The 20990-nt window shown below is 49.1% G+C and overlaps 1 protein-coding gene across 7 annotated transcripts in view; it reads right to left on the bottom strand.

Moving 5' to 3' along the window:
- The window catches only part of SPEN (spen family transcriptional repressor), a 56268-nt gene extending 36039 nt beyond the window's left edge, over positions 1–20229 (bottom strand). For 6 of the 7 annotated variants that reach the window (XM_052692025.1, XM_052692026.1, XM_052692028.1 and 3 more), the window contains exons 1-3: positions 20087–20229; positions 4993–5313; positions 1218–1694 (exon numbers count right to left, since the gene is read on the bottom strand). In XM_052692025.1, the coding sequence (XP_052547985.1) occupies positions 1218–1694; positions 4993–5313; positions 20087–20169 (881 nt within the window). In that variant the 5' untranslated portion in view covers positions 20170–20229. Of the gene's footprint in view, positions 1–1217; positions 1695–4992; positions 5314–7251; positions 7358–20086 lie in introns of those variants that run through there. The other variant, XM_052692030.1, reaches the window with a different exon arrangement.
- Positions 20230–20990: the final 761 nt, after the last annotated feature.

Raw genomic sequence — 20990 nt, 5'->3', positions numbered from 1 at the left:
AAAAGTTACATATCTGAGAGGCATTTTAAGATTAATTTTCCACTCACTTAAAGAAATTCAATCTCATACTCTTTTTTTTTTTTTCTTTTTCCCCTGCATGTGGTTAACGAAGCCACAGAAATTACAGAACTACAGAACCAAGGACACGCTCTTATCGCTAGGGAAATGCATCTGGATTTTAAAAATTCTTCCAAGTCTACAATTTTTGCTGCAAGGAAACATAGGAAGAAATTGGAAAGGCAATACATTCATCTTTTAAATGTCAGCGGTAAGAGGGAATGAAGAGGAAGCAGGCCAATAATACTCATCATTTCTAAAAATACTATAAAATTCACCCTGTATAAAGTAGCTGGACCTTAAAATAAACTTATGCCCTAATTTAAAACAGGAGAATTATTAACCCGTTCTCCGATCACGTCGAGAGCAGCCCAGTCTGCAGCAAGGCTTTGGCTCTGCACGGTGTTTCATCTAGCTAGCACCTCAAGGATCCTGCACATATCCACCATGACAAACAGTGAACACCATCAACAGCACAGACCTCAACTCTGTTTTGTACCAACTCAGCTTCTCCATCTTTCATGCCAGCTTACTTCTACATCAATGAACAGCTGCCACCAAACACCTTCTGGTTCAGAGGCTCATGACCCTGCACCGTGACTCACAAACTGCCATCAATCTGCAGCACAAAGATGAGGCACCAGGAACACAGAGTTGGCACACTGGGTTGGGTAGAGGCACATTGGGTTGGGAGATGGCACAGTGAGTTGGGTTACGGTAGATTGGGTTGGATGGTGGCACAATGAGTTGGGTTATGGTGCATTGGGTTGGGTGATGGCACACCAAGCTGGGTGATGGCATGCTGGACTGGATGATAGCACATTGGGTTGAGTGATGGCACACTGGATTGGGTTACGGTAGGGTGGGTTGGGTGGTGGCACAGTGAGTTGGGTTATGGTGCATTGGGTTGGATGGTGGCACAACATTGAATGATGGCATGCTGGACTTGGTGATGGCACACCAAGCTGGGTGATGACACGTTGGGCTGGGTGATGGCACGTTGGGCTGGGTGATGGCACGTTGGGCTGGGTGATGGCACGTTGGGTTGGCTGACGGCACAATGAGTTACAGCACATTGGATTGGCCGATGGCACGTTGGGTTGAGTTACGGCGCATTGGATCGGGTGACACCGCGTCCACCGCAGCCACGAGAGGCCTACCTGTCACTGCTGGTACTGCTGCTGCTGCTGATGGAGTCACTGCTGGAAGACCGACTCCTGGAGCCGCTGCCGCTGGGGGAGCGCGTGGGCCTGGAGGCCTGGCTGGCCAGCCGCTGCGGGGACTGGGTCCGGGACTGGGACGAATGCGGCGAGCGGCTCCTGCTGTGCTGGTAATTCCGTTCTGGCCTTCTGCCTCGTACCTCTCGTGTAATATCATCCCTGTAGATATCCCTGTGTACCACACTGGGCAATGTAAACTGTTCCCGGGCCCTAGGTTCGTAACGGGGGTCGTGAGCATCAAAACGGTTTGGACTTCGACTCCGAGAAGTATAATAGAGCCCATGTTGTAAAGTCCGCTCTCGAGGATCTCTATAGTAATCCTGATCGTAATGCCTTGTCCGATCAAATCCTCCCGTCCCCCGTTCATGGTGTCCATAGGCACTATGTTCATAAGCACGCTCCCTGTTATCTGAAGCCCTGCATTTAGGAGGAGGGAAAAATATTTAATCCATCAGCAAGGGGCAAGCACAACTAAAAGCAAATCATGCAAACATTCACTTCAGCACTGAACTTATTTTTGCGACTGCTTCTCTGCTAAAGAGCAATAACCTACCAAGCAAACACTGACAAACTTAAAACGTTTTACTTAACTCCAAAGTTATATTCATATACAATAAAGCTGAGCAATCACTTTGTTTTAATTACAGATTGGGCTTTCATGACCAGCATCTTGACTGCACAGGAAAAAAATAAAGCTTTACAGTGCAGAATCCTCATGTCAATTGTTGGTTTGGGTCTGGTCGTTGCTTTTATCATTTTCTTTAAAATTCACCAAACACTGAAAAAAACTTCATGGTTTTAAACAATTAATTTTTTTATTATTATTATTATTTTTTTTGCTTTAAGAGCTTCAGAAATTTTTCTTGAATTTGGCAATGCCTGGAACTCGTGTAATTATCCCTCTGCACAAATGGCATCACAAATTGGGCTGTAGCCATGAAAGCCTCAGTGCAAAGCATGACCCAGAGGAAAGAAGCTGCTTTCAAAAGGGGTAGTATTACCCACACAAAAGCCCAGAAAATTAGGGGTTTTCTTCTTGTTGTTGTAAAATATTTCATTCTTTTAGAAGGATTTTTTCTTTTAATTGGAGAGCTACACTCAGTTCTTGTTAAAGCTGGAGCCTCTAATTGATCAGAATACTTAAACTGTAAGTATTCGTAACACCTAAAAAGATGCAGGCCCTCAAAATACACTAAAAATCTACACAAAGAGCAGAAGTGAATTTTTCTGTGTTTGTTGAGATTGTTGTTACTGCAATCACAGAATTTGTATCTGTGTAAGCAGGCCAGTTTGAAGATCCATTTTGTTTCAGTATTTGAAATACTTTGTAGGTCACTTAAGGAAAGCTTGGTGTTCTAAGAATGTTAGTGTGATCTCACACAAAGATACAGTAAAACTAACAGATACAGGCACGTTACAAATCGCACAGCAGTCTAATTTAGACAAACACCAGCACCGGGTGTCTAAATCAGCTCTGCAAAATGGCAGATCGACAACGATTGCGTCCAATGCTTAAAAAATACTTGCAAAATTCTAAATACGGCAGGAGAGCCAAAGTTAATTTAAAAATTTAATTATCCACCTTATGAAGGACATTTCAACCTTTTTCTCAGCCTTCTCAGAATCAATTATGAGTCACTTCAGTCCCCGGAATCCTAATAACCCAATTCTTCCCTGCCCTTCCTCCTCCCCTGCTGCATCATGGCTCTGTTTCCCATTTAAAATGGCAGAACCATTCCAGATATCTTTTATAAACTCCAAATCACATTTGAATCTTTTTTGATTAGCGTCTCAGGAAGTTTAATTCCTTCTGCAATGAATCACAGGATCCTTCATCCTCTAAATATATTCACTCTCTGCTGTTCAATTATAACTCACTTTCAGAGTTATTTTCAGAGCTAAGTCATGTCTTGCCTGCATTTTTTTTTCCCTCAAAAATTATATGTAAAAAACTCCCTGGCTGCTGCAGTAGGAAATTTCATTGATGTGCATACGTGCTTCAAATTCATTCCTGCCTTATCTCTCGCTGGCAACAATAGCATTTCTAAAGACATTTCAGGGTCTAGCACAGAAACATGCCTCTCTTTTCCCCCCTTTTGAAGGACCACGATCAACATTTTCATAAATGATTGCATTTAGCATCCTACAAAGTGTTAATCAGAGAAAGCTGATTTAATCAGGTAAGAGAAAAAGCAGTATTTTCTAAAGGGTTACTGCTACAGCTGAGATAAAAGAACAAAGTCCTTCCATGAAAAGGACACAGAAGACAGACAGAGGAGCTAGCAGAGCTGAAAATCTAATGGCTACAGTGCTTTTTTGATTTATCTATTAGTACTAAGTACTACTGGAGTTAGTGGAAAGAGAGGGTTTGACTTGGGTTAGGAGAGGGGCTAATATACACAGGGCAGGACATACCAACCTTTTTCAAGTGTGGAAACACGACCTATATTCCCAATTAAATCTAGGGAGAGAATTGTGAACATAACTTCCCCAATTTTGGCCCCTCTTACAGGGGTAATCCACCTTCTTAATGGGCAAGGGTGTCAAATGATATTTTGGATGAACCAACAAGAAAAAAAAAAAATCTTATTGACAAGACAAAAAAAAAAAATTCCACTGGAAGCAAGCAGTCCCAGACTGAAACCGTAACTCTGAAACCCCCAGACTTCTTTCTTGAGACAGAAGGCACTTAATAGATCCATTACTTTAATTTCCAGCCCTACGTCTGAATCAAGCAGCTGGTAGTTGAGCCAATGCACGAGGGCACTCATCGCTGTTGGCCAGCAGGCATCCTCGAGCCGCCTTGTAACCATCCAGCCCCGTCAGTTTTTGGTTGGTGTATCCACAAACTGATTGTTAGCGCCACGTCCTTAAAGCTAAAGTACACTTAATGTGGAGCAACAAAGAGCTTTTAAGAGACTAGATAGTAATCCACTCCCCATGGCTACTGACGTCTTGACTGTATACCATCCAGTAAATTCAAGGCAGTAGTTCTCATCCCAGCATTTAAAAAAAAAAACTATAATTTCCAAAATTTAGTCATGTCCATCAGCACTTTTTTTGCCAATACCATCAGAAAGAATAATCCCAATAGCTTGGAAATGATGTAGATCCAAAATGGAAACATCACAAGCTGCCTTCGGTCTTCTCCATCCAAGCGTTATTTCCATGGCTAAGTGTTGTTTGTAGAATCCAAGGGACTGCATCATTAAATTCTACTAGGAAATTTTTGGTGACAATCCAATTAACACATAAACTGCGTATAGTGAGAACTGAGAACTAGGCATCAAGCTTTCACAGAATTTTAGGTTCTAGTATTCCGAAGATACTCCATACAGAACTTCACCACATGTTGTAGTAAGATAACTCCATCTGGCAGTAGGGATACATCCGAATAAGGCCTTAATATTATCCAAGAAATGGAATCGTTACTTCTAGAAAAGAGTAACTCCAATATCGATGCTGGCCAAAGGAAATCTTCCATCTTAAAACCACCTTATTTCAAGTGTAGATATCCAACCAGCTGCAGAAAACATCCTTTATGGATCCACCAGGTACCAGCCACTGGGATAGAAATCACTTCCGTTTCCAACCCAAAATAGGAAGCATAGATAATTCCCAAAATTTTAAATCCATCTGGGGGCCCTAGATATGAGTTTGTGTTTCTCACCATATCAAATACAAAATACCTGCCTAGAGAAACCTTGGAACTTACCCATCAAGTCTCCGCTCATAACGTCCTTCCCGTGCATGAAGCGATGGTGGGGGGCCATAAGCGGGCCCCCCCCCACCTCCTCTGAACCCAGAAACCTCTCTACTACGAGATGCTATGGAAACTGTATCATCCAATCCCCGAGCAGCACTGGGAATGGTTCCTGGTTCATTATAATCCGTCCGTAGGTCTCTATCGCCCATTTTGTTGACAGAGTTGTGCGCCTTCTGCGCACTTTTGATGTCCACAAAATCCACAAACGCTGCCACTCCGCCTTCCGACCCCCTCTTAGGGAGTATTTTGACGCTTTCGACACGTCCATATCTGGAAGAAAAGCAAAGCAAAGCAAAAATATTAATGCAAGGAGAAGAAGACCACATTTAATAACATTACCAAGTGAAAACTCAGCATCAGTTGCAAGCAGCTTGCATGGGGAAACCCATCTCAAAACACATCAGAGGCTGGAGGAGGTGTTTTAAAAAGGGAAACAAAGGCACTTGCATTTTCCAGAATAAATCCAACCCCCCTCCTTCACTTGGCCTTACACAAGGTCTGTGTTTTTACAATCACAGAGCAGCAGCAGCCAAAGAAATAGAAAGGTATCTGCAATTAGAGCAGCCCTTCTAATTTTTAATCCGACGAGCAAGACATAATTAAAGCGAAACTGTGTCACAACAAGTAAAAATAAAGACATCTCAGAAATCTCCTCAAGAAAAAAAATGACCTTGACACAGCAATTCCACTACTCTGATCTATATTTAATCCATTCAGCACTAAAGCAAGCCTTCATTCTCATCCCTGCTGCCGATCTGCAGCCCACTTATTCCAGACACCCCTCAGGACACGCGTGCCTCCTGCCCCACACGAAGGGATGAGAACAAGTCCACGAAAAAAACCCCCAAAAAACACATTTTTGGGAACTGCACACAGCATTCAGATTGCTCCGAGGCAGCCAGCAGGGTCAGCAGAGCAGGTAAGGGCTTTTAACTTCAATGTTCATCCGTGACTAAAAGGAACAAAACCTTTATTTTGGAATGTATGGCAAACTGGGGATAAATGAAGGGGGAAAAAAAAAAATCATGAAGTATTAGTAAAACGAACAAAGAATTATTGCAAAATTCTTCTATTCCCAAAGGCAGCGCGATGCTGAACAGATGTAAGCTGATCTTAGACAAGAAAAGCTGTTTTCAGCTGTGCATGCACAAATAAAAGCCAATACGACTGTGTGTGCGAGGAGCCCACATCTGGCTTGTGCATGGCTTTCAGTACACCTGAAGATTTCATCATTGTTACTGGATGACTAATTGGTAAACACAGTCTCAAAACCTGCCTCACCGACTGCCGGCTCCTCGTTCCAACCCGGCCCACTGAGCTTTGCAGATCATCTGCTTCGGATTTCACTTCTATTTTTCTCTATTTTCTCCCCCTCCAAATACAGCACAGTGGTCATTAAGGAATGTGTGCACAAACAAGAGCATCTTTCAAGTGAATGAAAAAGCTCCTTGTTAGCCATAAAAAGGCAGGGGCGCGTATGGCACGCATCTGTGCCTGGACACTGCCCAGGACTTGGTGCTCCATTCCCAGGGGGGTTTTCAAACCTGAGACACCAAACTGCAGCGCTGGTTATGTTTTATCCTAGTAAGAGCAGCAAGGAGAAAATAATGGTGATGCAGGAAGGAGACTTCCCCAGGGCTGAGCTCTTCAGGAGCTGGGTGAGGTTTAGAAAAAAATAAAAATAGAGGACATGGGTAATAAGATTTGTACAAGGGAAAAAAAAAGAGCCTAATTAGATGTGGGATGAGCAAAGGGAGAAACAACAGCGACGGAAGAAGGGGGAAGGAAAACAGGAAAGAGCCTGTTTGAAAAATGAGACTGACTGTCACGAAGGAACACGACCAAGATCTGAATAATAACTGGGGACGTTATCTGGTGTCACCAAAGAGCCTTCAGACAGAAGAAAGCTGCTGGAGATCTGTAACTCTCCTTTCTGTCGAGCTGCTCTCCTGATCGCCGCAGCTACAAGCTGACTGGTTCCAACACGCACTGTGCTGCGCTCACTGTTTACACATTCAGTTTCTGGCAACGCAAGGCAGTACTTTGTCTGCAATCTTCAGCAAGAAAAAAAAAACATAGATGTCTTCATATTCCTCAAAAAACCTGAAATCCTAATTGACCTTTCTGGCTGCAATCACCAGAGCCTACTTAATATGAAGTGCTGCCTGCCAGTTACATCAGAAAGAAGCTCTGACTGTTCCCACTCACCAGCCTGATAGTTCTTTTATTTCCCAATTCCACAATCGTAGCACGTTCCTGTTATTGTCATACACACACACGCAGACCTCCACTATTTCCTTTTCCTGCAGAAGATCCAGAAATGTGTTCAAATGTTTAGCTACTCAAATCGACGCTGCTGGGAACGCACAAAAAAGCAGGAGATGAGCATCATGTGCTCCCTGCGTACCAACAGCACGCAACGGCGAACGCGCAGCGCTGGCGGGCAGAGCTCAGGTTGCATAGCGAGGAAGCCGCTTTGGCTGACGGCTATTTAAGGAAAAAAATGAAAAAGAGAACAAATGATGAAAAACGAAGCATAACGTGTGATATTTTTTCTAAATAAAACATGAGTGGGGGGGGCTCATCCTGCATTCTGCTGCAGCCACAGCCCTCAATCACCTCGCCCGGTGACGGCGCCGTAATCCGGACACACGGATCTGTGCCGTCCTGCGCCGTGTCCTTGATGAGCCCCCGGGATAATCTGTGACAATCGCCTTTGCTGCGAGGCAGGGAGGCGGCAGGGGAGGAAAGCGAGAGGCAGAGAGGCCGAAGGAGCCCCGCGGGGTCCGTGCCCTGCACCTGCAGTGCTCCACATCCCATCCTCGGGGGAGAGGAGAGCCGCAGTGCCGCATGGCGAGGCTGGCGGATGCTGCAGCGCGGCGCTGGGGAGCCAAGATGGAGGCAAAGGGCGAGCATAACCTCGGTGTGGGTCTGAGTGCTGGGAACGGGGGGTGAAGGGAAGAGGAGAGAGCAGCTCCTGCCCACCCAACCCCGCCTGCCTTCTGCCGGGCTGGCAGAGCCGGCTGAAAACAAAGAGGCTGAGCCGTGCATCCAGCGCCCGAGGAATGCCAGGCACAGTGCCTCCTCATGTGTGGAACTCAAGGCGGTTAATCATTAGCTCTGCATTGAATGAAGTCATGTTTCCAGAGGGGTTTACAGTTCAGCCGAATCCCAGCCGGGGCGCAGAGCTGTTATGTCAGCGAGCCCCTCGGCCAACGCGCAGCTGTAGCACGCTATGAACAGAGACCTGGAGGCCCTTTCACAAAACTGAAGTTGCCAGCTAATCGCTCCAACAAAGCCACACTAATCCAGCTTGTTAGACAAAGAACATGAATTTGTCATTTCAACACGATGGGTTTATTCTGTGCAGACCAAAGCTCCCCCATCCTCAGTGCCGGGTGTCCCTGGGCTCCAGCACTCCCTGCTCTGCACCCCGGCTCCTCCCGTGCACTGCAGCCACGCGCAGCCTCTGCCCTCCTCCAGCACAAGCGTTTGGAACAAAGGACACCACGGCAGAGCTGGCCAGCAAATATTTAGTAAGCAAATGTTACTGCTCAGCTGCATTATTTTATAACCTCATTAGGATCTCTACAGACTGATATACACCGTAAGAAATCAGAGGAGCGGGCACTTTTTTTCTCTCTTTCCTTCTCTCTCCCCACAAGCTCCCACAACCCCCACAGCCACACCGCAGGTCAGCTGCTTCCCAGCCCACAGAGCATCACCTTCCTTCTGCAGGGACCTCGGCACAATGCTGCACGACAAGTCCTACTGCATGCCAGACATTGCGAGATCAAAACCAACGCAGAACTTTTCGCGCTGGTTTCCGCACTGCTCATTAAGAGCAGCATCTGAGCAGACATACTGCTCACCTGAACGGGACGGATCAGCTCAGATTCGCACTGACTGAAGCCAGCTATCTTTAGTTGCTGGGAAGCACGGGCGGGTTTTTGTGCTCTGAGCTATTATACGATTACGTTTTTCAGCGCAGCACGCGGTGAGGAGCTCCCCTGCCAACCAGCCTCCTCTGGCCATGCTGTTATTTCATAAGGAAATAACGTGACCTGAAATGGTCCTCAGCCAGATGTCGGCTGTGTGCATCCCACTCCTCTATTCCCCCACGCACGGCAGAGCTGCTGCAGACACGTGAGACGCAGGATGTGCTGCCACAAAGCAGGCTCCCACCACCAGCTTCAGAGGGTCTGTAGCCAAGCTGTTCACCTTCATAGAACCCAGCATCTCCACTGAGATCCCTTCTGGGCTTTTCGCTGGTTCTCAGCCCCACAACTCATTCCACCACTGATCATCCCTACGATGCTGCTCAGGTCTTGCTTTGGGCAGAGGATCAGGTCCAAACTTGATAAAATCTTTGATCAAATGTCATCATACATCTGAAATCACAGAACCATAGAACAGCTTGTGTTGGAAGGGGCCTTGAAGTCCATCTAGCTCCAACCCAACTTTGAATGCCTCCAGAGATGAGTCAACACAAAGACTTGAGAGCTTACAAATAGAGGACAAAACCTAAAACGAACTCAAAGCAGACTGTATGGCTGGGTTTGGGTCCTTACGTAAAAACCAAGCTGTAACAGAAAGCACACCCAGAGGCAGTCCATAAATGTGTGTGCGCAGGGCCGAGATGAAAATAACACGTGTTAATTGAAACATAATCTCAATAGAGAGCAAACTGAATTCCGCAGTGCTGGGAAACTAGGCTTAAAACGAACAACTGCACGCAGGGAACCTGATGAGCCACAACCACTCATCTTTGTACAGCTGTCACTCAAACCAGGAGAGTTTGTCAAACAGAATCCCAAACGCCTGCTGACGAAGATGGGAGCGTGCTCACAGCCACCTGCCCTCACACACGGCTGCTCCGGAGCAGAACTGACTCACAAAAACATTCCTTTGTGCCCAACATCTCCAAGTAGCAGCTTGCAATTTGGGATTGCCGTGAAAATGCTGTGATGTTTCAGAGTACTGATCTAAAAGGAACCCGATGGCTCCAAACACCTCACCTGAACACCCAACTGGAATGAGGCTGCAAGTGCAGCTTGCAGAGGGTGGTGTTGGCTCTCCCCATCTCCAGCTGCTACAGCGCGTTACAGACAGCTAAAAATAAAAGAAATTCAATGCCTCTCCAATTCCACCTTTCTCGGCACAAAATCCTACAAGCATAAGTCATCACAATCGGGATGATCACAGGTAGGAAGGCTTGTCAGAGAGCAGCAAGTCCACGTGATGTGAGCTTTGAAAGTCTTCGCTTTCGCGAAGCCATGCAAATAAAAGCTCCTCATCTCACAAGGAGCGCTGGCTTTCAAACCATAGAGCAAACCGAGCTTGTGACAGCAGTGAGTCAGAAATGCCCTCATTACTGAGCTCCCACACTTCTCTAGATTGCAATCTTAGATGCTTTAAAGCCTGCTTAGCGATCTCTATCAGCTCCGCAACTTTTGGGGAAAAAAAAAACCCCACACATTATTCAGTGTTCTCTCCAGCACTCCTCAAAGCAACAAAACACTTTAAACAACTCTCAAAAATCTGTAGCAGAAACCATCAGCCGGGTTATGGCAAAGCGCTGATGTGACCAGGCTGAACCCTCAGCACGATGATTCCATCCCCCTTCCTCCACACGGCAAAAACGACCGACTGCAGGCCGTCCCCTCCTGCATTTCCCAGCTCCCTTTTGCCCCCAGCAGCACTCCGTGGGAATCCCCCAGCCCTGCCTACAAACAGGGGTTGTTAATGAGACACAGCACGTGTTTCTGCCACGCACCCAGAACAGCAAAGGCTTTGTCTGCGCTCATAATCCCTCCGTGAGAGATGACAAAGTAGGAAATTAAAAAGCTAGCGCAGGCACATTCACTTCTGAGCCCTCTGTTATTTCAGAGCAACATGTTCAGCAGATCAGATAGGCTGCAAGGCAGCTCTGTGCTGAAATCAGCGTTTGCCTCTTGCCTACAGTTCAGCTGTATGTTTCATTAGGACACTAAAAGTGATTCATAATTAAGTCACTTCATTTACACCTTTATGATGTAAACTCAGATGCTGCCAAGGTATTAATATATAAACAAATTATTGTGTCCCACCAGAGAGGGAAGAAACTGAATATTTTCAACTATTTATTCACATTTGCTACTCGTGCAACTGCATCTTCCAACAGTCAGTGGATCAGGAATTTTTTCTACAGTGCCAAAGACAACAAATTCCATCAGCAGCAATGCTACCAATGCTGTTTAAGCGTGAATGTATGGGGTGGCTCCTGAAACACGACTGCAGGTCCACCCACCCATTCCTCGAGCTGCCCATCAGTCCCACTGCACACAAACAGCAGGAAGGGCTTCCAAAAAGCCTGCCCTGATCAATGATGGCAGAGGGGAAGCTGAAACCCTGGTGTGGCCAGTGGGGTCACCTGCAGTGAGCTGGGAAAAGCCTCAGCAGGTCGGTCCCACTCAATCCTCCGGCAGGACGCGGAGGCAGAAGGCAAATTTAAGCCATCTCACCATTGCGTTGGGTAAAGCAGCAGCAGTGCAGTTCAACAGCACGGGGTTCTTGCTCGCAGCCACCAGCCCTGTCATTAAGGAACCTTTGCCAGCAGCCACCTCTGCAGGCTCTCGCAGGCACCCATAGCAGGGCTCACTGGTAACACTCATCTTCTTATTAAGGAAAAGAAATCAAAGCGGCTTTGTGAGCAGAAATAACGAAGACTCATTTCTTATGGATGCATGTCTTGAGGTCGAATTCCCCGGTGTCCAATAAACGCCGGTTCCCACTGCAGCTTTTCCCACGGTTAGGAACACCTCTCTCCCGTGTGGATTCTTTAATGTCTAATAAGGGTTGCGCTCACGCTGCAGCTTTTCTCTCCATGGGGCCGCTAATCAGGCCTCCCTCCTCTATTAGAACTGCTCGTTTCCATTACGCTCACAGGGACGTCTCGTCACCGAGGCTGGGAGCACCCCTGAGCCCTCCGGTTCAGCTCCAGCTGGCTAACGGGTCCACAAGCGATCAGGGATGATAAGCACGCACGCTAAGATCGCGTCCGTCCTGTCTTGCTCTTTTAGCAGATCAGAATGAATAAAAACGCTGCTGCTCCTTGGCAGTACAACTACTCACAGAAGCCTAAGGAGGCTACAGAATTTTGCAGAAGCTCTGCAAGGGAGGGAACATGCTCGAGAGCACTGCACCAAGGGAAATGTGCTGTGATTCTTCCTCCTCCAACCTACACAGATGCGCAGCCACCAACTTCATCCCCAGGACATTCTCCTTCCACCCTAGTGCATAACCTGCAGATTTTCTTCAAAACTACTGCTGGTGACACGCTACCTTCAATGCTTTCTGAATGGGAATTGCCCAAACCTTGCTTTGAGGGAACGCCTTTAGGATTTGTTCGGATCTGAGCTGAAGGATGCACTCGCATCGCAACCGCGGGGGAATCTCACAATTAGTCGTTTTTCATTCTTACAGCAAAGGGTGAATCCCCACCTCAGTTCTGCTTCTCCAAGCCCTGCTTTGCATGCACTCAGCAGCAGATGGAGGAAAATGCAGAGTCATAACATTATGGTCTCCTTGCCATGCTGTAAAGTACTTTAAATATGTATCATCTTCAGGCTTAACGAGTCTCTGTGATCACTGACTCATACTTCTCTAGTGAAACAAACTTCATAACCTGCCTTCTTACAGGCTTTGGTACATTTTCCAGGAAACAGTGGTCCACAATGGGCTGAAACTGTTTTTGTTTTCTACACGTAGCAAAGCTTCTGTGTCGCTGACACTCCCAGCAAGTTGTTTCAGAGAAGACCAAAGGTTCATTCTGTCTTTGATTACAACGAGGCCAGTGTGTGCACCGCGGCCATTAGATGTGCATTCCGATGGCTTCCCAGGAGCGGCATCTCACGTGTACAGCCACCGATTCCTACATCAGATTTGGGTCTGTATACAAGGGAGACAGTTATCCATTCTGAGCATTTATTCTTCTCACAACCAGGATACGGACGAGGCCGGAAGACTTCTTCCTCCAGCAATGACTGCTTTAAACATACAGCGTGGCCATTTATCTTTCTTATTTTGACCTACTGACTGTTATGGGTCACCCGCAGCTGTCACAGAGAGCCTGAAAAGGAAAGGCTGAAATAAGGCTCTGTGTGCTTTCTGGCAGCCGACACCACAAACAGGGACAGGAGGCATTCAGGCCCACAGCAGCAGCAGATGGACCCCAGCTCAGGGCTCCGTGCTGCGCAGAAGCAGCATGCATCCTTCCAAAGGTTCCTGCAGCACACAGGGAAAGCTGAGGATGGGGAGAAGTTATCTCTAACAAAGCCCAGTGACTGAGAACATCAGCTATGGTTTCTACCTGGAGCAAAACTCATTCACTGCTTATTAAAAAGAAGTTACAGTCTGGCAGCACTCTATTCAGCGAGCTCCACGATCACTTCCAAAGCAGTGTCATCACGTACCCAAAACCTCCACATAATAGTTTGGTGTGAACCCAGCTCTGATTTCCTGTGGAATCAGAGGACAACAAAAGACACGTTAAGCCTTTTTACATGGACAGGAGGGTGTCCAAGAGGAACAAGCAAGCAGTTCAACAGCACCCATCTGCAGGGCACCTCTGGTGCTGAGCACTGCCCCCATCCATCGCGCTGCTTCCAGGGAGGCTGGGGTTTATCACTATTCGGTTTTGTGAGATCAGACACTTCCAGTGCATTTTCATTAGATTTGGATGTGCAGGCTACAGATCTAAGCATACCAGAAGAAGTGCTTTCAATTTTAAGTTGTTAAGCTTAATTAAAAAGAGGAATAGAATGGAAGCAAAAAACCTCCCTTTTGTTCTTAAAAGATGCCTGGGTTTCCAAACAGAAACCAGCCGCCGAGATAGGCTATTGCTTTTCTCATTATGAGTTTGTCTGAGCAGAAAATTTATGTTCCTTTCACATCCCAATTCTGCATTATCACCCAAGTCACCATGAATATTTGGACCTCAGACAATGCATGAATACACAAAACTGAGCACAGCGCCAGCACCACGCAGAGCTGCAGGGTGCACTTCCAAAGATCTGCCCTGAGATGTGTGTTGTTTCAACCCAATTCACAGGTCTGCCTCAACCATCAATCTGCCCTGTTAACACACCAGACTGCAGCACTCCCTGGAATATATCGTGGTGTATTTATGAAAAGTATGCAACTACGTTTAATCTTTTATTAAAGGATGTTATCTTCGCACTGCAGAATTTTACAGATTGCATGTGATGATTACACAATGTCAGCAGGTCAAACAATAACTATGGAAATGCAGAAGCCAAAGCACTCGCTGTCTTTTACTCGTTCCATACAAGTCGTCATCGCGTCTTAAAATATGACTGCAGCTGAGCACTGGAGATGGGTTTCAGGCTCAAAGAGCCCAGGGCTGACGTTACTTGGCCACAACAGGAGAGCCGTGCAGCCAGAGAGACAAAGCGACCCTGGCACGTGCCATCATCAGGTGAAAGCCTGCAACAAACAGCTTCTGTCCAATTTCCATTCGCTGCTCAAATCACCCTTCTAACACTGAAGACTGCAGGTTGGTTGTTCACTGCCAATTCCCATCTTCAGGCTCATATTCTTCCCACTAAACTCGAATCCTACTATGAACACTAATTGTGTTTTCTAGTTTATTCCTTAGTTCACCGTTTAAGAATGTTTGCCTTTCCAGTCTTTGGTTTCAGGGCATTCACAGACCTCAGCAAATTCACTCAACAAAAACCACACACAACACATCTCACAAGCACTTATTTCTGGTAGCCACCAAAATCACAACTCACCCACTCCAGAAGCAGCTTAACTACTTGCAGTCTCAGCACCAGCAGCCCTCCCAAAATACCAGCCAAGAGGGACAACCCTCAGTTTTGTCCCCTTCCCAACTTCTCATACAATCAACAAGGTTGGAAAAGACTTTCAAGATCATCCAGTCCATCCAGCCACCTACCACCAATACTTCCCCACTAAACCATATCTTAACCTGAGTGCAACGTCCAAACCTTTCCTGAACTCTTCAGGGACGGTGACTCAATCACCTTCCCGGCCAGTCTCATCCCCTGACCACTCTTTTGGAGAACAAACATTTCCTAACACCCAACCTGAACCTCCCTGGTGCAACTTGAGGCCATTCCCTCTTGTTCTATCAGTTACACAGGAGAAGCAGCCAATCCTCACCCCACCACAACCCAGCCATCCTCTGGGCTCAGCCCTCCAGCCAGTTCTTTACCAGCACAGTGTACCTGTCCAAGCCATGGGCTGCAGCTCCTCCAGAAGAATACCATGGGAGACAGTGCCAAAGGGCTTTCTGAAATCTAGGTCTACATCAAGCCTCCAGTCCTCTGGAGCCTCTCCAGTTAACAGGAATTCTGACAGATGGAGGAAAGCAGCTTGGCTACCACCTCCTGCAGCTCCCTCACCCAGCCCCACGGACCTGTGACCATGCAGGTGGATTAATAGGTGTCTGTTTCCACCTGAATCACGGGCTGTTTATTCTGCTCACTATTGAGCACCCTGGAGATAACTGGTGATTTTTAAAGACAGATGTAGAGAAACCATTGAGAACCACTGCCTTTTTTTTTTTTTTTTTTTTTTTTTTTATCATCAGTGATCATGTTTCCTGTTGCATCCAGCAAAGCATGGAGATTCTCCTCAGCCCTCCTCTTACTGTTAATATAGTTGTAAAAAAGTTTTTGGTTCTCTTTTACCCCAGTGGCCACACCGAGTTCAAGCTGGGCTATTGCCTTCCTTATTTTCTCCCTGCATATCCCAACAACTTCCTTGTACTCTCCCCAGGCTGCCTGTCCCTGCTCCCACAGGAGGCAGGCTCTTTCTCTCCTGGAGCCTCAGCAAAAGTTCCCAGTTCATCCACCATGCTCTTCTTCCCCACCAGCCCATCTTATGACACAGGGGGACAGCCTGCTCCTGCACCTCCAGCAGTTCCTTCCTGATGAATGCCCAGCCTTCCCGGACCCCTTTACCCTTCAGGATTGAACCCCAAGGGACTCTCCCTACCACCACACTAACAGTTTGAAGGCCGTGTCCTGGAAGCCCAAGGTTGCAGCCGTGCTTCACCAGGATTTGAGAACTCCTCCATTCCATGGTCACTCTGCTCAAGGCGGTCCCAACCTCCACACCTCCCACCGGTCCTCAAAACACCTCCCACCGGTCCTCAAAACACCTCCCAGCACTTCATTCTGAAACGTGGTGTGTATCAGCTGAATCTTCACAAGCACCAAGCATCTCCTCCTGCAACTCCGGCATGCCAGCGCAGCAAAATAAAGCTCGAGGCTCATCTTGGCTCATCAACGTGCCTCAGAACTGCAGCCTGCCCTCTGCACAGATGGATACTGACTTCCTTTCCCATGAAACGCCGGCTGGTGCTGCTGGGCCCTCAGCAAAGACAAGGACCTAATTTTGGACACACCTTAAGACTACATAAGGTCATCCGCTGGAGGACTTGGCACAACTCGCTGTCCTATGAAAAGCACTGGGGGAAAAAAAAAAAGTCAACAAGACTATCAAGAACAGCTCCGGGCCTTTTCCAGTCCCATTTTAGCTTGATGAATGGGTTTAATTTCTGCTAATTCCTCACAAGGGCTGTTAAGTTCTCCATCCACCCGTCTGCTCTCAGCTCTCACAGGAACGGGTTCCACACAGAACCCAATGCTTCCATCAACCCAGGTGCAGCCACAACAACCATCAGGCTCCGACGGCATCTCCCATATGCGTACAACAGTCTCGTTTTGCTCATAGGTGGCACAGAGAGGCAATCCGTCTGAAATGGCATTAGGATTACTTCAGCGCTGCACCAAGGGAATTTAGAGCAATTACAAGAAGCACCAAAAGCCAGAGAAACTTCAGAGCGGCATTTCGGAGATAACAAAAGCCGCTTTCCTCACATCACAAATGAATGTAGCCTGGACCTCTGAAGGAACCTCAGCGAACAAACAATGCTGGAAAGGCTCAGCAGACAGCAGAATTTTGTAACCAAGTGACCCCTCCACTTCTCTTTCAAGAACAGCCCAGCATACAGAAACTTATAACAGAAGCTTAGTCCAAATCTGCGCTCCGTGCAGCTCTTCATTAAGTTTCTTTGCAGTAATTACAGGCATTTCCCCGGCCAGCGCGGCGTCACCAAGCTGCCACCTCACTCCAGTGTGTGCAAAGAACTGAGCATGGGGCAGCCTGAGGAGCAGTGACTCTCACAGCACTGAGGAATCATGCTTACATTCCTCAAAACCAACATCTCTTACTCAAGGAGTTGGTCAAACACAGTGTAACCAAGCCTCAGTGCTATACAGCAGCCCAGGCCCTCATAAAGCACAAGCAGAAATCCCACCTTTCCTCCAAAGGCTCTGAGCTAACAGGCATCTGTGCTACGAAGTACTGCCACCTGAACAGGGGACACCTGACAGAAAAATGCCAGGGATGGGACATTCCGTATCCATATCTCAGCCTCTTCCCCAGATAAATGCCACAACTGAACAGGGATCTCTACACGCAAAGCTGATTCAGGATAACTACCCACGTGTTTGCACCTCAAGTGATACCCAACAACCATAACTAGATTAGAAGCGCTAAAAGCTTGGGAACGTTCTGCAGCAGCGATCCTGCAGCCGTGCCCTACACAGTGCTACCATTCCACCAGCAGGAGCAGGAGGTGCTCCCAGGCCGTGTCCTCACTCCCAGCCAGCAGACACAACATTTCTTGTAAACTGACTGACTACTGCTTGGAAGCCACTGAAAGAAACACACCTCTCCATTATGGCCACATCTTGCTCCTCAGAGCAGCACTGACAACACAACACTCTGCAGAAGGCAGCCTGTGTGCCTCAGAGCAGGGACCAGGGTGGACAAAGCCCTCTGCTTTTCCAGAAGAAAACACTAACAGCTCTTTATCTGTTCCAAGAGAGCTCTGGTTTGCAGCGTAATCGCAGTAATCGTGAAGGAGAACGTCTGCTCCCGAAATCCAAGGTCTCACGGTCCTGGTTGCCACTCTGAACGTCTCAGTTCTCCCACAGAAGGCACGATGGCATACGGAAATCACATGGCTTGCAATTAAGAGGCTTTTACTCCTCTCACCCTTTAAAACAGCAGTAAAGGGACAAAGCCAGGTTCTTCCACATTAACCGGGAGAAAACACGGGGAAAGAAACTACAGAAGGCCAGCACTAATGCTGGGGACAAACACTACTACGTTTAGTTGTGTTGTTCTGCAGGCTGCTCAGCGTCTGTTCCAGTGATGGTGAATGACTCTTTCCCTGCGAGTCACAGCACCATTAGTTGGGGGAACCCAAAGTGATTGCAGCCACTGCTTCCCTGCACCCCAGTGCCAGTTTGGGGTTTGCTGTGAATCAACACCCATTGCTTTCGTGTAGGGAACTCACTGAAAGAAAACACAGAGCCTCAGAATGAAGCCTTTCAGCAGGGAGCACAGGCGGTGAGAACAAAACAAAAGCCTGGATTTCAGTTTGTTACAATACAGACAAAATCCCTCTTCTTAACCCCTCTGACTATGCAGACAAAAAAAAAAAAAGGTATTCATTCCCTCAAAACACCTTTTTCACCTTAATTCTTTCTCTTTAAAAAAAAAAAAAAAAAAAAAAGTCCAAAGATGGCAAAGCCAAGCAAGGTTACCAGAGTAAATGGAACAGGATGAGAGCAGGAAGAAGAAATAAAACAGCACCCCCTCACACTGAGCGCGTGGATTGAAGTTTCAGGAGACACCCCTGGGTTTTGCTCCTTCCGAAACAAAATGGTTGTGTTCCAAACTTGTTCCTAGCACAGCCTGTGCAGCAGCAGATATGGAAACTGCAGCTGAATGGGAACGCAAACAGCCCCGCGGGTAGCAGAGAGCTCTGCGGGCAGCACCGCTCCCCAGCCACACCGTGCCAAACCCGAGGAGCACATCCACACAGGGGGAAGGCTGCAAGCAGCACCGTGCCCACAGCACAGCTCACAGCCTCAACTCCACAACCTCTCTCTGCTGCTTCCACATCGCGGCCATCAGCACACAAAGAGCCCGGCTGCTTTGTGCGGCTGTACCTGCGGCTGCACGTTACCTGCCGGTCCCTGCACCCGGACCCAGCCGCACGGAATGGATTTTAGCCCCGTGTTTACTCGTGTAACGTCAGCCTCTCTCCCAACGCACGAACGCTGAGAAACGTTTATCTTTGGAAAACCGTCGTGAGATGCTAGGAATGGAGGGCTCTGCCTGGCAGCAAACCTCCTCCTGCAGCCACCAATCGAAACTCGCAGAGGTAAAAACAACCGAAAAAAAAAAAAAAAAAAAAAAAAAAGGGGGGGGGGGGGAGGGAATTCACAATTCCGAGCCTGCCATTTTTTCACATCCATCTCCAAGCAACAGTGCCATAGCAACTTTTTCCTGCTTTAACCTTACAAAAGCGAAGGGCTGGACAAAAATAAGATTCAGGAACGTCGAATTCCCGCTCGCATTCAGCTCGCGGCGCTCGGAATCACGCAAAGCCCGAAGCGTTCCGCGCCGCGTTCCTCTGCACGCCGCGGGCTCGGAGCTCCGGCCGCCAGCACGGCCCGTCCCGGGGAGCCCCGGCCGCACGCACGGCCCGTCCCGGGCCCCGCCGCCATTTTAGGGCCCGGCTGGAGGCAGCCGCGCTCGGGCAGAGGCCCCGCGGGCATCGCATCCCATCCCATCGCGGCGCGGCCCAGGCCGCCATCTGTCAGCGCGGTGCGGCTCCTATCTATTTTTCCCATGGTGACTCACGACGAAAGACGGAGCGGCGGAGCTCCGAAGGCGGTCAGCGCCCCGCGCTCAGCCCCCAGCGGCAGAAGCCGCGCACGGCGGTGCCGCCGTCCCGGTGCGGGCGCTCCGCGGGCCGCGCACGCCGCGATGCGGAACGCGGCTCCGGCGGCGCTGAGCGCGGCGCGTTCCGGCGGGGATCCCAGCGGATCGCCGAACGGTTCCGCGGACGTTTCCGCGCTTCCCGAGCGGCTCCCTCGGTTCCCCCCGCGGTTCCCGGACCCCTCCCGCCCTCCGTCGCCGCCCCACTCACCGCTTGAAGTGCTCGATGATCTTCTCCTCCCGCACGTTCTCCGGCAGGTTGCCCACCCACAGGTGCCTGGTTTCCCGCACCATGCTGCGCGCCGCGGGGCGAGCCCCCTGCCCCGGCTCTCGGCCTCCACCGCCGCCGCCGCCTCCCCCCGCGCTGCGCCGCCGCCGCCGCCGCCTCCTCCTCCTCCGCCGCCTCTTCCGCCGCGGGGCCCCGCCGCCCTCAGCGCCGCCGGCTGCCTCCCCCCGCGGCGGCGGCCCCGGCGGACCACACCATCCCCCGCGGGGGGGCCCCGAGGCTCGCGGGCCGGCTGCGGGGCGGCGGGCTGCCCCTCGGCCGCTTTTCTTCCTCGGTGCCTCCCCCCGCCTCGGCCGTGGCTCGCTCGCTGCCTCCTCCTCCTCCGTCAGCGGCAGCGCGGCGCCCCCCCCTCTCCTCCTCCTCCTCCTCCTCCTCCGCGCCCTTCGCTGCTCCGCCGCCTCGGGCCCGCTCGCCCCCCCCCCCCTCCTCTCGCGGCGCCACACGGGGGCCCCCGCGCAGGCGCAGTGCGCGCTCAGGCGCGCGGCCCAGGGGAGGAGGGAGGGGCGCGAGCACGCAACGCCCCTCGAGAGGGAGGGGGAGTGCGCATGCGCGGGTAGCGCAGGGGAAGCGGGAGGAGCGCGGTGCGATGCGACGGAGGTGTTTTATTGCAAAAAATACAAAAAAAAAAAAAAAAAAAAAAAGCTGGGATGAGAATCGTAGATAAAGGAAGTACGGCAAAAAAAAAAAAAGAGATGAGGTACGAGCCAATAAACGGGAGCTGCGATGGAAAGTAGTAAATGCACGAGGTGGGTTGTGGAAAATACGGGATGCGTGGCAAAGACCGGGGCTGCAGGGCGAGGTGATGAGTGAATGCAATGCAATGAAGGGA

The sequence above is a fragment of the Tympanuchus pallidicinctus genome, unplaced genomic scaffold (genome assembly GCF_026119805.1).
Source record: "Tympanuchus pallidicinctus isolate F22 unplaced genomic scaffold, pur_lepc_1.0 scaffold29, whole genome shotgun sequence".
In the NCBI taxonomy this organism is placed as follows: domain Eukaryota; kingdom Metazoa; phylum Chordata; class Aves; order Galliformes; family Phasianidae; genus Tympanuchus; species Tympanuchus pallidicinctus.
Note: the sequence above shows the minus strand (reverse complement) of the source record. Positions and strands in the feature narration are given on the sequence as shown.